This window comes from Mus musculus, chromosome 17, assembly GCF_000001635.26.
Source record: "Mus musculus strain C57BL/6J chromosome 17, GRCm38.p6 C57BL/6J".
Taxonomy (NCBI): Eukaryota; Metazoa; Chordata; class Mammalia; order Rodentia; family Muridae; genus Mus; species Mus musculus.
In genome coordinates, this window is record NC_000083.6 from 37,562,203 (window position 1) to 37,575,435 (window position 13,233).

At 37.2% G+C, this 13,233-nt stretch overlaps 2 protein-coding genes across 3 annotated transcripts; both read right to left on the minus strand.

Annotated features, from left to right (window-relative positions):
- Positions 1-937: 937 nt before the first annotated feature.
- Olfr112 (olfactory receptor 112) lies at positions 938-7,249 on the minus strand. Of its 2 annotated transcripts, none has more exons than XM_011246462.3 (5): positions 7,166-7,249; positions 4,407-4,503; positions 3,351-3,486; positions 2,887-3,154; positions 938-2,133 (listed from the first exon to the last, which is right to left on the minus strand). In XM_011246462.3, exon 5 carries the CDS (start codon positions 2,105-2,107, stop codon positions 1,145-1,147), a length of 963 nt encoding a protein of 320 aa, XP_011244764.1. In that variant the 5' UTR covers positions 2,108-2,133; positions 2,887-3,154; positions 3,351-3,486; positions 4,407-4,503; positions 7,166-7,249; the 3' UTR covers positions 938-1,144. The 2 variants fall into 2 exon arrangements, with proteins under 2 accessions (XP_011244764.1, NP_001013593.2); NM_001013575.5 differs by having other exon boundaries at positions 1,037-2,133; positions 7,176-7,249.
- Positions 7,250-12,280: 5,031 nt separating this feature from the next.
- Olfr113 (olfactory receptor 113) lies at positions 12,281-13,219 on the minus strand. Its single transcript, NM_146289.1, has one exon. The coding sequence runs from the start codon at positions 13,217-13,219 to the stop codon at positions 12,281-12,283; it is 939 nt and encodes a 312-aa protein (NP_666401.1).
- Positions 13,220-13,233: the final 14 nt, after the last annotated feature.

A 13,233-nucleotide genomic window follows, 5' to 3' on the forward strand; every position in this document is an offset into this window, starting at 1 on the left:
TTATTACAGGTGTCAAATCTGAGACTAAATATACTATATACAAAATTTGAATTAAAAATAGCCTGAATAATAGAAACGGAGACAGAATTGTTTTACCAACTATAAAATGGGGGATTATTGTTCTTCATATCATTATGAAGCTTTTTACAAAAAGAAAAGGAAATATATAAGATTAAAATAATATGAAAACTAACAAGTATTATCAATGTATTTGATCTGTTGAGCTATCACATATTTGAAGAAATTTAGCAAAGGTGGATTACTACTGAAATACAAATCTCCACAGATCTGAGTGCTGTTTATCAATATATTTCATGCATCTGGTAGGATTTCATCCAGGTCTAAGTTTCTGTCTGTATCCATAGTTCTTCATGAACTAGTAAAATCATGGGAGTTTTAGAAGAGAAGTGCCTTTACCTTACATTGCTAATTGGCATATAAATTACTTATTTTTAGAAAACAATATGATCACATCATTTCAGAGAGCTGAATATTTTGTACAATTCGATTCAATGAGTCCATTCATTAGAATCATAAAGACAACGCTTAGTAACTTACAAATGCATGTATCAAACTAATTACAATAATTAAATATTGAAGATATATAGGAAAAACAAGTGAGTATATATAGATAAATTTTAATATGAGTTGGAAACTACTTCAGGAAAATTTTAACTGTAAGACTATGCAAATTCATCTAGTGATATCATTTACATTTATATCAATACATATTAATAGGTAAAATAATTAAAATAGAATTTAAAAAAATACGTTGTTGACTTAAGATTATAACATTATGGTGGACCTAGGGCTAATAGTAACACATTTGTGTTTCCATTTTGGTGATTTTGCCTCAGCAAAAGTGTAAGAAATATACCGAGATTGTCAGTGTGTCTGCATGTAGATGTAGTAGGAGGGAAAAATTAGTAAATCTGTATTACAAGACTTTTAAATATTTTATTAATTTGAAGAAACAGCACTTTTAGTACTAAAATGCGAGATATAAAACAGTGTACATCCATAAGGACTTGGTTATACAATGGAGTTTATCTATAAGAAAACAAAACAAAACAATACTCTTCATTAACATTACAGTTTGAAGGAATCCCAATGACTATAAACATTCTTGTGTATAATTGAAAAGTCAGAAACAACAGGAAAAAATGATTCTAACAGTGAATTTTGTGCTCAACAGTAACTTCCTTACAACATTCTTTATCGTCTCATTTCTCAGACTATAAATAACAGGGTTGAGAGTTGGAGGTAGTACTGTGTAAAAGATAGAGAGCAAGAACTCTAAAGCAGTTGAAGAGTCTGAGGTTAGGTTTAGATATGCAAAGGCGCCTGTAGAAAGAAACAATGAGACAACAAAAAGATGGGGCAGGCAAGTAGAGAAGACCTTAGACCTGCTTTCAGCAGAGGGCATCCTGAGAACTGTGGAGAATATGTGGACATAGGAGATGACAATCCCAGTGAAACAGGCAAAGGAAACTGCAGTCAGGAAACTAACCATGTCCATTATTACAAGGTGGTCATTAGAGCAGGAGAGCTTGAGCAACTGGGGGACATCACAGAAGAACTGGTGAATAATTTTGTCCCCACAGAATCTGATAAAGAGTGTACCTGTTATGTACAATGTTCCTGAGATACCTCCACTTAGCCACACAGTTGCCACAGCCCAAGTGCACTTTCTGGGACTCATGATGACCTCATAGTGCAATGGGAGGCAGATGGCCACATAGCGGTCATAAGACATCACTGTGAGAATGGCCAGCTCACCCCAGGCAAAAGCTGTGAAGAAAAAAATCTGCAGCATGCACTGTGCATATGAAATGTAGCCACTTTGTGCCAGGGAACTGTCAACATACTGGGGAACTGTGACAGAGAGGGATGAGAGGTCCAGAATGGAAAGGTGCTTCAGAAAGTAATACATTGGAGACTGGAGCTGTGGGTCTAGTGTTGTGATGGTGATAATGATGACGTTCCCTGCTGAGCCGACTAGGTATGTCACCAAGAAGAGCACAGCCTGTACGATCTGCAGCTCATGGTTGTCAGAGAATCCCATGAGGAGGAATCCTCTCATTGTGGTTATATTTTCCACTATCATTTTGAAAACATAAATTGCAGTAGCAGCTGGAAAATAAAACAGTACAATAAATGCAGTAGAATGACACTGAGGCATTATTTATTTTCATCAATATTCATTTCATTAATTATTCTCTCTTTATATTATGTTTATCATCTATACTTCTTGAGAAATTTAAGTGAGAACACATTTTTCCCATCTCTATACATCTCAGACTATTTCCTCATAAAGCAGTAGTTACAGGAGAATGTACAAGTGGGCCATCACTGTTCTTTCAAGGAATGTGGTTTGGTTTGCCCCATGAAAAAGCACTGTTCCACTGACACAAGTGAAACCCATTGCTTTTCTTTAAGTCAGCAATAGTCAGTCAGTGATGGACTGTAGAACGAGTTTTTGAACATAGATTAGGCTAGTTATGTATAGCTTGGGCAGTGTACCATGTTAGCAAATAAAATAGGCTTTTTTAGGAAATAGACATAGAATTAAATACAGTTTGCGTGTCCACTAGAAATAGCTATTCTCTTTAGAAAACAATGCTGTCATTCTAGCAAGAGGATATTGGTTATTGTAGAAACAAGTGTAAAAAACAGTTTTAAGTATTATACAGGAGTTATTGAAATCAATAAGAAAAATACTTATGTAAGGGGAATACTCACATGACATTCTCAATTTAAATATTCATTTCATTTTAAGGAGTGTTTTAGAGGAAAAGCAGCTTCTATTTGAACTCTATTCCTATTTAACTGCTGTCCATAGTACTTGCCTTCAGGTGTAGTCACAAAGGAGTTATTAGCACTTACCAAAACAGAGACAATTCTGAAGATAGATGGTGATTTCTTGAGATAGTTTAAGATGTGGAGGAAAATGACCAACATCCAATAAATGACTGAATTTTTCAAGTCATTTATGATTCCAGTAGAAGTGATACTTTAGATCATGTTCCTTTTGATAGCTGAAGGATTGAAAATAATCCCATGAAAGTTGCATTTGGTGTTTGGGGGTGATGAGCATAAAATGGAGTGTCATCTTCCTGAATGTTTTTCTTCTTTTTTGTCCCATTGGTGAGTTCTAGGCAACAAAACAAACGAAATACTGTCACATATTTTCAAGTTTACTTAAAATTTGTGTGTTTACAAATGTAATTGCAGAATAAATTTGAGGTCACCCTTTTGAATGTTGAGACATTTTTCATTTAATGGCATCTCTTTTGTGACAGCTCACTCCAGCTTCCTCTTTCTCAAAGAATGAACCTACATCCAAATACCTGACAGGATGTTGGATTTTGATTGTAGTTAAAGAGATCTTAGATTCAGCCATGACATTAGAAAATGAGCCCCAGGACCTGTGGCAGCAGTATGCTGAATTAAAACCAGTGTGAGCTTCACAGAAAGATCCTCCATCTATGGGAAAATAAAATACTGTTAAATAAACTAGGTAATTTTGTATCATCTGGTACAGCTTTTATGTTTGAAAGCCTCTTTTGTCCTGCTCTGTGTACCTCAGTCATTACTTGAATCATTCTAGAATATTCTCATACTGTTTGATTTCTTCAAAACTTCATATACAGAATAGAAAACTGAGTAAAGGACTTCCTTATATGTCTCACAGTTTTCATCTTTTTGAATTCTTTGCTTTGATAGTTTTTATCTTTGAGATTGTTAAATGATAAAGCAGATTTATAATTGTTGTTCATAATAAATTTTTTATTGGTTCATTTAAATTAACATTTCAATCTGATTAATCAAACTAGCTCATTTAATATTAATATTTTAAACTGTCAAATTAAACCAGTGCACTGAGAGTTGAAAAAGCTGAATAACATTGATTATTCATGTAAATGAATAGGAGTCATGTTTGGGTCTTACATAAAATAGGTCTTGATCCACACAGATAATTTCAACCTCTTGCAGTTAAGCATTTAAATAGAAAAAAATTAAGTGTTCAAAGCTTAAGTAACATCAAGTAATAATAATTTATACATACCAAAAACCACACAGGGACAGAGTAATAATCACATTTAACATGGCTACTTGGGCTGTTTCTAATGTTGACATCTGAGAGCTGTTAAAGAAGTGCTTTAATTGTTTACAGAAGTGTCACATATGCAAGAATATAAGATATTAACTTCTCTCATTCAGTAGTCTTCTCACATGGACTCTTATTATGTTTATGTGAATTTTTAAATTCGGTTTATTTTAAGTAAGGTGCTCTTGCTTCCTTGTTATACTGATAATTTTGATTTAACAAACTAACGTTATAAGGTTGTGTTAGAGTTTACATAAAATACTTATCGTTCCTCATCCAAGTTCCAGAAACTCACTCCAGGATGATGTGTTGTACATGTGGCTCTCCAAGCTGATCAATAATTTCTCATATTTCTTGTCTCCGGTTGCAGACTTTTAAATGGTATTATGTCCCTAGAGAACAATTTTGGTGAGCTGTCTTCTTGCAGAGAGGGGATAGACTTGGAGGTGTACTTTCTTTTGAAAGGGGAATTTGGACTTAGGCAAAGTTACTAGATTTACTCTGACCCCATGTCACCTGGGACATGGATTCCCTAAAATTTCCACACAGCTGTTGAGTTGTTTTGTGATCTTGGGGTTTATTTGTTCCAGCTCAGTGGTTTTCAGTCCTTAGTAGACCCATGAATCTCTAGAAAGCTGATTAGAGGTCAGAACTCTGGGCACCACACTGAGTGTCTCCGAATCAGCCATTGTAAGCAATAGCTCACAGGGGCAGTTTCTGGTCTGAATACCACAGGTAGAGGGCTATGGTGTAGCAAAACTCTTTATTTCTGACAAGACAAAATTAAAATATGTAAATTATAGTAGTAAAAGTGTAAAAAATACATTTGTCAACCATAGTTTATTACAGCAGTTATTTTTTAACTAACTCATAATTTATCAGCTAGACTAATGGAGGAAATATAAACAGGAAATATTAATTGTATTGAAGTGTCATGTTAGGAAATGTTCTGTACAGATGAATGTTGAGTATGGGCAAATCACAGATGATACTTTACAAAATTGGTTTGCTCCTTAAAATTAATTATTACTTTCTCAAGAACATAAAGTAATGCTTTGTTTTGCTTCAAATATAATCTCATGATTTCTTGAAACTCACCAACAGAAATACAATTATAGGATTTTGCCAAAACCTTCCTGTGCATTTAATGGGATGCATTGTGCAGAACTTTGCCTAATTTGAAGCATTGTTTAGTTGTGGATGGGCGATACCCAAATCCTTTCGTGAAATCAATGGAATTGAGGGACAAAATGGATCATGATGTTGCTTTTTCTATGACTATTTTTTCCATTGCTGGAGAATAAGCCTGGCTGTGCTACCAAGATCTATCTCTACAGCTATTCATATTTAGGTTTCTACACTGATAAGTGAACCAGGTAGGTGATCTTCACTGCTCTTCCACACCTCCATTTCCAATTCTCCAATCTCATTTCCATTGTGCAGCAGTTTGCAGAGGCCTGTCTATCCTCTCTACTTCCCTGTGGACTACTATATCCATAGACCCTTGGGGAAGACCCTGTTTTCCTCCCTCCCTCCTACAGATTTTCTCACCCCCCACCCCACTCTCCTAGCCTATCCTCATTCATTAATGTCAGCTCCTAAGACCTAGAAAAATATTCTCTCTGGTAATCCACAGTGTCTCACATTGCAGGGACACAGATATATTTTATATCAGCCCACCCACAGTCACCACATGCTCCTAAAATCCAGGGAAAACAACTGAAAGCAAGGAGTGGAAAACCCACCCTACAAAGACAAGACAAGATATAAACACCTAGAATCATAATCAGCTCTAATTTACATGCTTACACATTAGAGTAAAACCAGTCAAACAGCCAGCACTAAATGTCATAGCTAGAGCCTAGTAACCCTATTAGCATAGGTTCTGAGAAATATAACTAAAGCACAATAATGACAGTTTACAGGAAGTACGAGATCGAGACAAATGAAGTGAAACTCAAAGAAATTTCACTAAAAACACAAGGTTGAGCATTCTCCCCAGATTTTTTTTTCAATATAATTTTGGGAGTCTTAGCAAGAACAATAAGACAACTGCAGGAGATCAGGGAAAGACAAATATGAATGGAGGAAGTCAAAGTTTCTTTTTTAAGATGATATAATTGTATATACAGGTGACTCTGAAAGTTTCAGTAGGAAACTCTTTTTTTTTTCCTTTTTTTTTAAAAATTAGGTATTTTCTTCATTTACATTTCCAATGCTATCCCAAAAGTTCCCCCATGCCCTCCCTTCCACTCTCCTCCCCCCTCCCACTTCTTGGCCCTGGCATTCTCCTGTACTTAGGCATATAAAGTTTGGAAGACCAATGGGCCTCTCTTTCCACTGATGGCCAACTAGGCCATCTTCTGATACATATGCAGCTAGAGACACAAGCTCCGGGGGGTCACTAGGAAACTCTTAAAGCTGATAAATATTTTCAGGGAAGTAGTAGGGCACAAAACTAACACAAAAAGATTTGTAGCCTTTGTACAAGAGAAAAATAGTCTAAGACAGGATAAAATATATTATGATTTTTCCCTTTCCCAATGCCTCCAATTACCGTCCAACTTCCCCGTCAATCCAGATCCATAACCTGTCTTGTATTAAAACAATAAAAAAAACAGACATCTAAATAATAATAATAAAATATAGTATGAAACAAAACCAAAAATATTGCAACAGGACACACAAACACACACACACAGTAAAAGCAGAAGAAATACAGACAGAGAAAACTCATGTGAACCACAAGTAAGTGCAGAGATAACCATGTTCAAGTACCACACACAGGGATTCAAAAAAGAAATCAAATCAAGAGGAATAATGCATATGCAAAGTACCTGTAAGGTTAAGAAAAATGCCCTGACAAAATATAACAGATACAGCCTCCAAAGATGCCACTGTGGTTGTTTTTCTCCTTTAGTGATTAATATATTCACTTTATGTCCTGATCACCGTCGCCCTCCCTCATCTCTTTCCAATCCCATCCTCCAACCCCCCTAACTATTCCATCCTCCCCTTCTCTTCAGAAAAGTATAAGGCCCCCATAGTACCCACTTTAGTATACCATTTGCCTCAGAACTAAGTGCATCCTTTCCCATTGAGGCCAGATAAGGCACCCCAGCTAGGAAAGTGGAATACAAAGCCAGCCAACAGGGTCTAAGTCAGAGACAATCCCTGCTCCAGTTGCTAGGTGACCATTATGAAGACAAAGTGTAGGGGGCCTATGACTAGATGCTCTTTGGTTGTTAGTACAGACTCTTTGAGCCTCCATAGGCCCTGGTTTTGTAAGGCTTCTTATAGTGTCCTTGACACTTCTGGCTCCTTCAATTCTTCTGGGTCTTCCACAAGACTCCCTGAGCCCTGCCAAATATTTGGCTGAGGGTCTCTACATTCATTTCCATCAGCTGCTGGATGAAGATTCTCAGATGACAGTTATGCTAGGCTCCTACCTGCAACCATAGCTGAGTATCATTAATAGTGTTAGTGGGTTTGTTTATTTGATACTTTAGGTTGTTTTTGTTTTTAGAGTGAGACTCAGCTGGGAAAACTAACTTTACATTTGAATTTTTATAAATGTGTTTACTTCTCTTCTCAGTGCTGGGGCACCATCTGGTGCACTTGTGCAGGCCCTGTGCATCCTACCAGAGTCTCTGGGAAGTCACATGTGCTTTAGTACGCCTGTGTTTAGAACGCCTCATTTTCTTAGTGGCCTCCATCCCCTCTGGCTCTTATATATTCTTTTTGCCTCCTCTTTTGCAGGATTCCTTGAGCTCTGACTGGCAGAATTGATAGAGATACCCCATTTAGGAGTTAGCACGTCTAGGTTTTTCATTCTCTGCATACTCTTGAGTATTGATAGAGATACCCCATTTAGGAGTTAGCACGTCTAGGTTTTTCATTCTCTGCATACTCTTGAGTTGTGAAACTCTGTATTTGTTCCCAAATGCTATATGTGTAAGCTTCTCTGAAGATGCTGAGCAAGGCACTAGTCTCCAAATATTGCAAAATGCTCCAAGGAGTAATTTTATTTCTATATCCCCTTAGCAGTACTGGGTATTTATCTATATCATTAGTCTATCTAGTCTCAGGTTCTTGGTCATCCAACAGTGTCAGGGATGGGTTTCATTTTGTGGGATGGAACTCCCACAACTTATGTGCCAACATTGTATCAACGAATCATACATATATCTCATCATTGGAGATAGAAAGGTTTGTGTCTGGGTTACCATTTGGTTTCTCTGGAAACTCTTCAGGCTACTTTTTGTATCACAAACATCAGTCTACAGGGGTAAATGCCATTAAATTAACCCATTCCTGGTACTGGAAGTCCCATTTGGGGATGAGAGATGAGTTCAGTCTCCCCTGTAATTCCACTATTTTAATGGTTGCATTCATATGTGCATATATTTTAGGAAGCGTCTACTACATTAGGTTTCTATCCCACCCCTCAAATGATGAAGAGATTTATCTGCCCCTTCTTGCATTTCCTCCCTTACCCTCTTTTTCCCTTCCTCTCCGTGTTTGATACTCCTGTCTCAGTGCCTGCCATATACACCCATAACTATCTACTGTATTTTCCATTCTTAGGAAGATATAGCCCCTAGTCCCTAGCTCTATACCTAACTTCTGTGGCTGTGTAGACTGTAGCTGGATTATCAATGATTTAACAGGTAGTATCCAAGTACAAGTGAATATATACCATGCCAAATTTATCTTTTTTGGCTCTGAATTACATAATACAGGATGATGTTTTCCTAACTCCACCCAGTTACCGGTGAATTTTTTAATGACTGAGAAATATTCGATTGTGCAAATGTACAACATTGTCTTCATCCATTCATCCATTGACGATTATCAAGGCAGTTTCAAATTTCTGGCTGTTATGAATAGAGCTTAAGTGCACATGTGTGAGCAACAATCTCTGTAGTAGGATTTAAAGTCCTTTGTGTATACCCAAGAGTTGTATTGCTGGATCCTGAGACTTATCTAGTCCGAACTCCCAAGGAACCACCACACTGATTTTTGTAGTAGCTGTAAATTTGTACTATAAAGAGCTGATTGATGTTGCTTTTACTATAAATCCTAGCCAGCATAAGCTGTGAGGTCTGGACCTTGTACATATTTGCCATTCAATATATCCTTCATAGTCACAGCAACAGATTAACAACTAATCATGGAACAATAAAAGCACTCAGAATTTAATTATTAGTACCACATGTTTGTTATTTGTAGACACTGTTAAAGAAAATAAGCATCTTGACACAAGTATAGCAGTCGTGCTACAATGAGTGTAATAATAAGTTTGCTAGATCACTGAAGAAAATGTCCTTTACTTATTACTGATATTGTTTCATGATAAATATTCTGTTTGGGATTAAGTGAGATTATGCAAAATTCCATCTCTCACAAAAATGTACAGCCTACGACTTGTGACATTTATGTAATCACCAAAAAAGAGGACCAAATCATTACTCAATGTTTCAGGAAAAGTACAATACACACTGATTCTCTTGAGTTCAGAGTGTCATGATAGCACAATGCCCAAGTGTTTGTCCAAGGCAGTGTTTGTGCATGTTCATGTTCTCCTAGAAAACCCTTCCCTCAAAATAAAGCTCCGTTAAGTAGGAAAAATTTAAGAAGAGAATAAGATGTCCTCAAAGCAATAAATGAACAACACAAAAACCATAAAATTAGAAATTATGTGACAATTTAAAAAACTAAGAGAGCAGTATGCAGAATGCAGAGGGAAAGAGGAAAAGAGAAGCTGCAGAGAGAGCAGAAGGAACAGGCAGGCTTCTCCTTACCATGGGACAGAACAGGTCTTTCTTTTCTTTTTTTTTTTTCCATTTTTTATTAGGTATTTAGCTCATTTACATTTCCAATGCTATACCAAAAGTCCCCCATACCCACCCACCCTCACTCCCCTACCCACCCACTCCCCCTTTTTGGCCCTGGCGTTCCCCTGTACTGGGGCATATAAAGTTTGCGTGTCCAATGGGCCTCTCTTTCCAGTGATGGCCGACTAGGCCATCTTTTGATACATATGCAGCTAGAGTCAAGAGCTCAGGGGTACTGGTTGGATACAGAAAATGTGGTACATCTACACAATGGAGTACTACTCAGCTATTAAAAAGAATGAATTTATGAAATTCCTAGCCAAATGGATGGACCTGGAGGGCATCATCCTGAGTGAGGTAACACATTCACAAAGGAACTCACACAATATGCACTCACTGATAAGTGGATATTAGAACAGGTCTTTTCTTAATAGCAAGGTAAGTTTAGTTTTATTAAATGGTACAAAGCTTTCTTCTTAAAGACTTGGGTTTAGTTCATTTAGCATTAAAAGGCTAGACATTCTTGCTTTCTCTATGCAATAAAGATTGGAAACCATTTTTCATCCAGAATGATTGAGTTCTTTCTGCATTGATGCTTGGTCTTTTGCTCCAAATGCATACGTAAGATTGGATGCATGTGTAAGTATGCAATTATGAGAATGCATGTAAGCGAGGCCCAGAATGGAGGTTTAAGAAATTTGTATGCATGAATCTGCATGTGAATTTATGTGAGTTTAATCCACATCTGCTTGTGTAAAGGTTTTTTCCTTGTGCAAGTGTGATTATTTTCTCCTAGTTCAATAGAAATTTACTGCTCCAAACTTCCCCCTAGCCTGACAAGCAAGAGGCATTAGGATAAAAGAGAAAAGTCTCTAACAGTTAATCCATTTCTTAATTCCCCACTCTTAGGTACAGGTGTTAATCACCTAAAATAGTGGCTTTTAACCCTCAGAAAGAGCTAAGAAGTTTTTAGGACTTTTTAGAAGCTATCAGCAAACATTTAGTATAGTTAGCAAACTAGAACATCTGGACACAATCAATATTTAAAGCTACATTTCACTCTGGCTCTGTGTCTCCTTTCAACACACTAGCAACTGGAATGTTCCTAGCATACTTTGTTTCAATAAACCATTTCCTTAGAATTATAAAGACAAAACTTGAATATTTATTATCATTTATAATAATATTGAATATATTAATATAGGCTAAAAATAGTGAATATATACAGATAAAATTTAATATGCATTGAACCTGTGCTTCAGGAAAATTATAACCATGCAAGTTTACCTAGTGATATTATATATATTTATATCAATATGTATCTTGATCATTAAAATTAATTTAAAATAAAAATGTAAAAACAAAGGATTGACTTAAAATGATGTGTTCTTGTGTGGGAATGGGGCTAATTGTATTACTTTTATTCTTATTATTATCGTAATATTGTCTCTGCAAAACATTAAGATATTGAAAGACCCACAACGTGAGGACTCCCCCACGTTCTGACTCAGGAGAGGCGACACCCTAAATCACTCACGAGAAACGGTCTTGCTGCAAACTGCAAGAGGACTTTTAATTCAAGAGTGCTCTCGGGCCCAGGGTTATACTCCATGCAGGGGTAGAGGACCATGGCGCCCCGAGTAGCTGGGTAAGGGGGTATTTAAAGGAAGAAACCACAACTCAAGGAAGTGGGGAGGGCGTTGTTGGAAAATACCAAAGATACCACTTAAGAGTCACAAGGAAGTGCAGAGTCACAAGAGTCAGAAGGAATACCTGGTAATTGTTCGGGTTATCTCTCAAGACAGTTTCTAAGAGCCCCTAACAATAGCACATTTGCATAGCAGGTTCCAGCAATGGTCAGGGTGGGTCAGGGTGACATTCTTTGAATGGACACTGTTTGAACCCAGGAAGCGGGTGGGTGGAGGAATGTCACTATCTGTTTTATGATTAGCCCACCTTGGAGCATTGAGTCACAGAGGTCACATTCCTAAACTTGGGCCTAAAGGCCTAGAATTTTGGTTTTATATTTTTTCAATATATACTGAGAACGTCAGTGTATATATGTGTATGTTTCTGTGTGGATCCATTAGGGTGTAAATAGTGGATTTCTATCACAAAGATTTCGATATTTTTATTAATTTGAAGGAACAACAGTGTTTACATTAAAATGGAAAGAAATACAACTTTGTACTTCTGTAAGGATACTTGTTCTATAATGTAGATTATCTACCAAAAAAAGCTAAAAAAAATTGTCCTTCATTAACATTAGAGTTTGAAGGAAACCCATTCTTGTGTATAATTGATCAGTCAGTAGCAACAGGGCAAAATGATTCTAACCAGTGAATTTTGAACTCAATAGTAACTTCCTTATAACACTTTTTATCGTCTCATTTCTCAGACTATAAATAACAGGGTTGAGAGTTGGAGGTAATACTGTGTAAAAGATAGAGACCAAAAACTGTAAAGCAGTTGGAGAGTCTGAGGTTGGGTTTAGATATGCAAAGATGCCTGTAGAAAGGAACAATAAGACAACAAAAAGATGGGGCAGGCAAGTAGAGAAGACCTTAGACCTGCTTTCAGCAGAGGGCATCCTGAGAACTGTGGAGAATATGTGGACATAGGAGTTGACAATCCCAATGAAGCAGGCAAAGGCCACTGCAGACAGGAAATCAGCCACTCCAACTGTTACAAGGTAATCATCAGAGCAGGAGAACTTGAGCACCTGGGGGACATCACAGAAGAATTGGTGGATTATTCTGTCCCCACAGAATCTGATAGAGAATATGGATGCTATATACAGGGTTCCTGGAATGACACTGCTTAGCCATACAGCTGTCACAGCCCACCTACACTTGCTGGGACCCATGATGACTTCATAGTGAAGTGGAAGACAAACAGCTACATACCGATCATATGACATCACTGTGAGAATGGCCACCTCACCCCAAGCAAAACCTGTGAAGAAAAATATCTGCAGCATGCACTGTGCATATGAAATGTAGCCACTCTGTGTCAGGCAAATGTCAACATACTGGGGAACTGTGACAGAGAGGGATGAGAGGTCCAGAATGGAAAGGTGCTTCAGAAAGTAATACATTGGAGACTGGAGCTGTGGGTCTAGTGTTGTGATGGTGATAATGATGACGTTCCCTGCTGAGCCCAATAGGTATGTCACCAAGAAGAGCAAAGCCTGTAAGATCTGCAGCTCATGGTTGTCAGAGAATCCCATGAGGAGGAATCCTCTCATTGTGGTTATGTTTTCCACTATCATTTTGAAAACAGAAA

What these genes read in the sequence shown, in the direction of transcription:
- Olfr112 (XM_011246462.3), bottom strand. Translation starts at nt 2,107, where the DNA reads ATGATAGTGGAAAATATAACCACAATGAGAGGATTCCTCCTCATGGGA.
- Olfr113 (NM_146289.1), bottom strand. Translation starts at nt 13,219, where the DNA reads ATGATAGTGGAAAACATAACCACAATGAGAGGATTCCTCCTCATGGGA.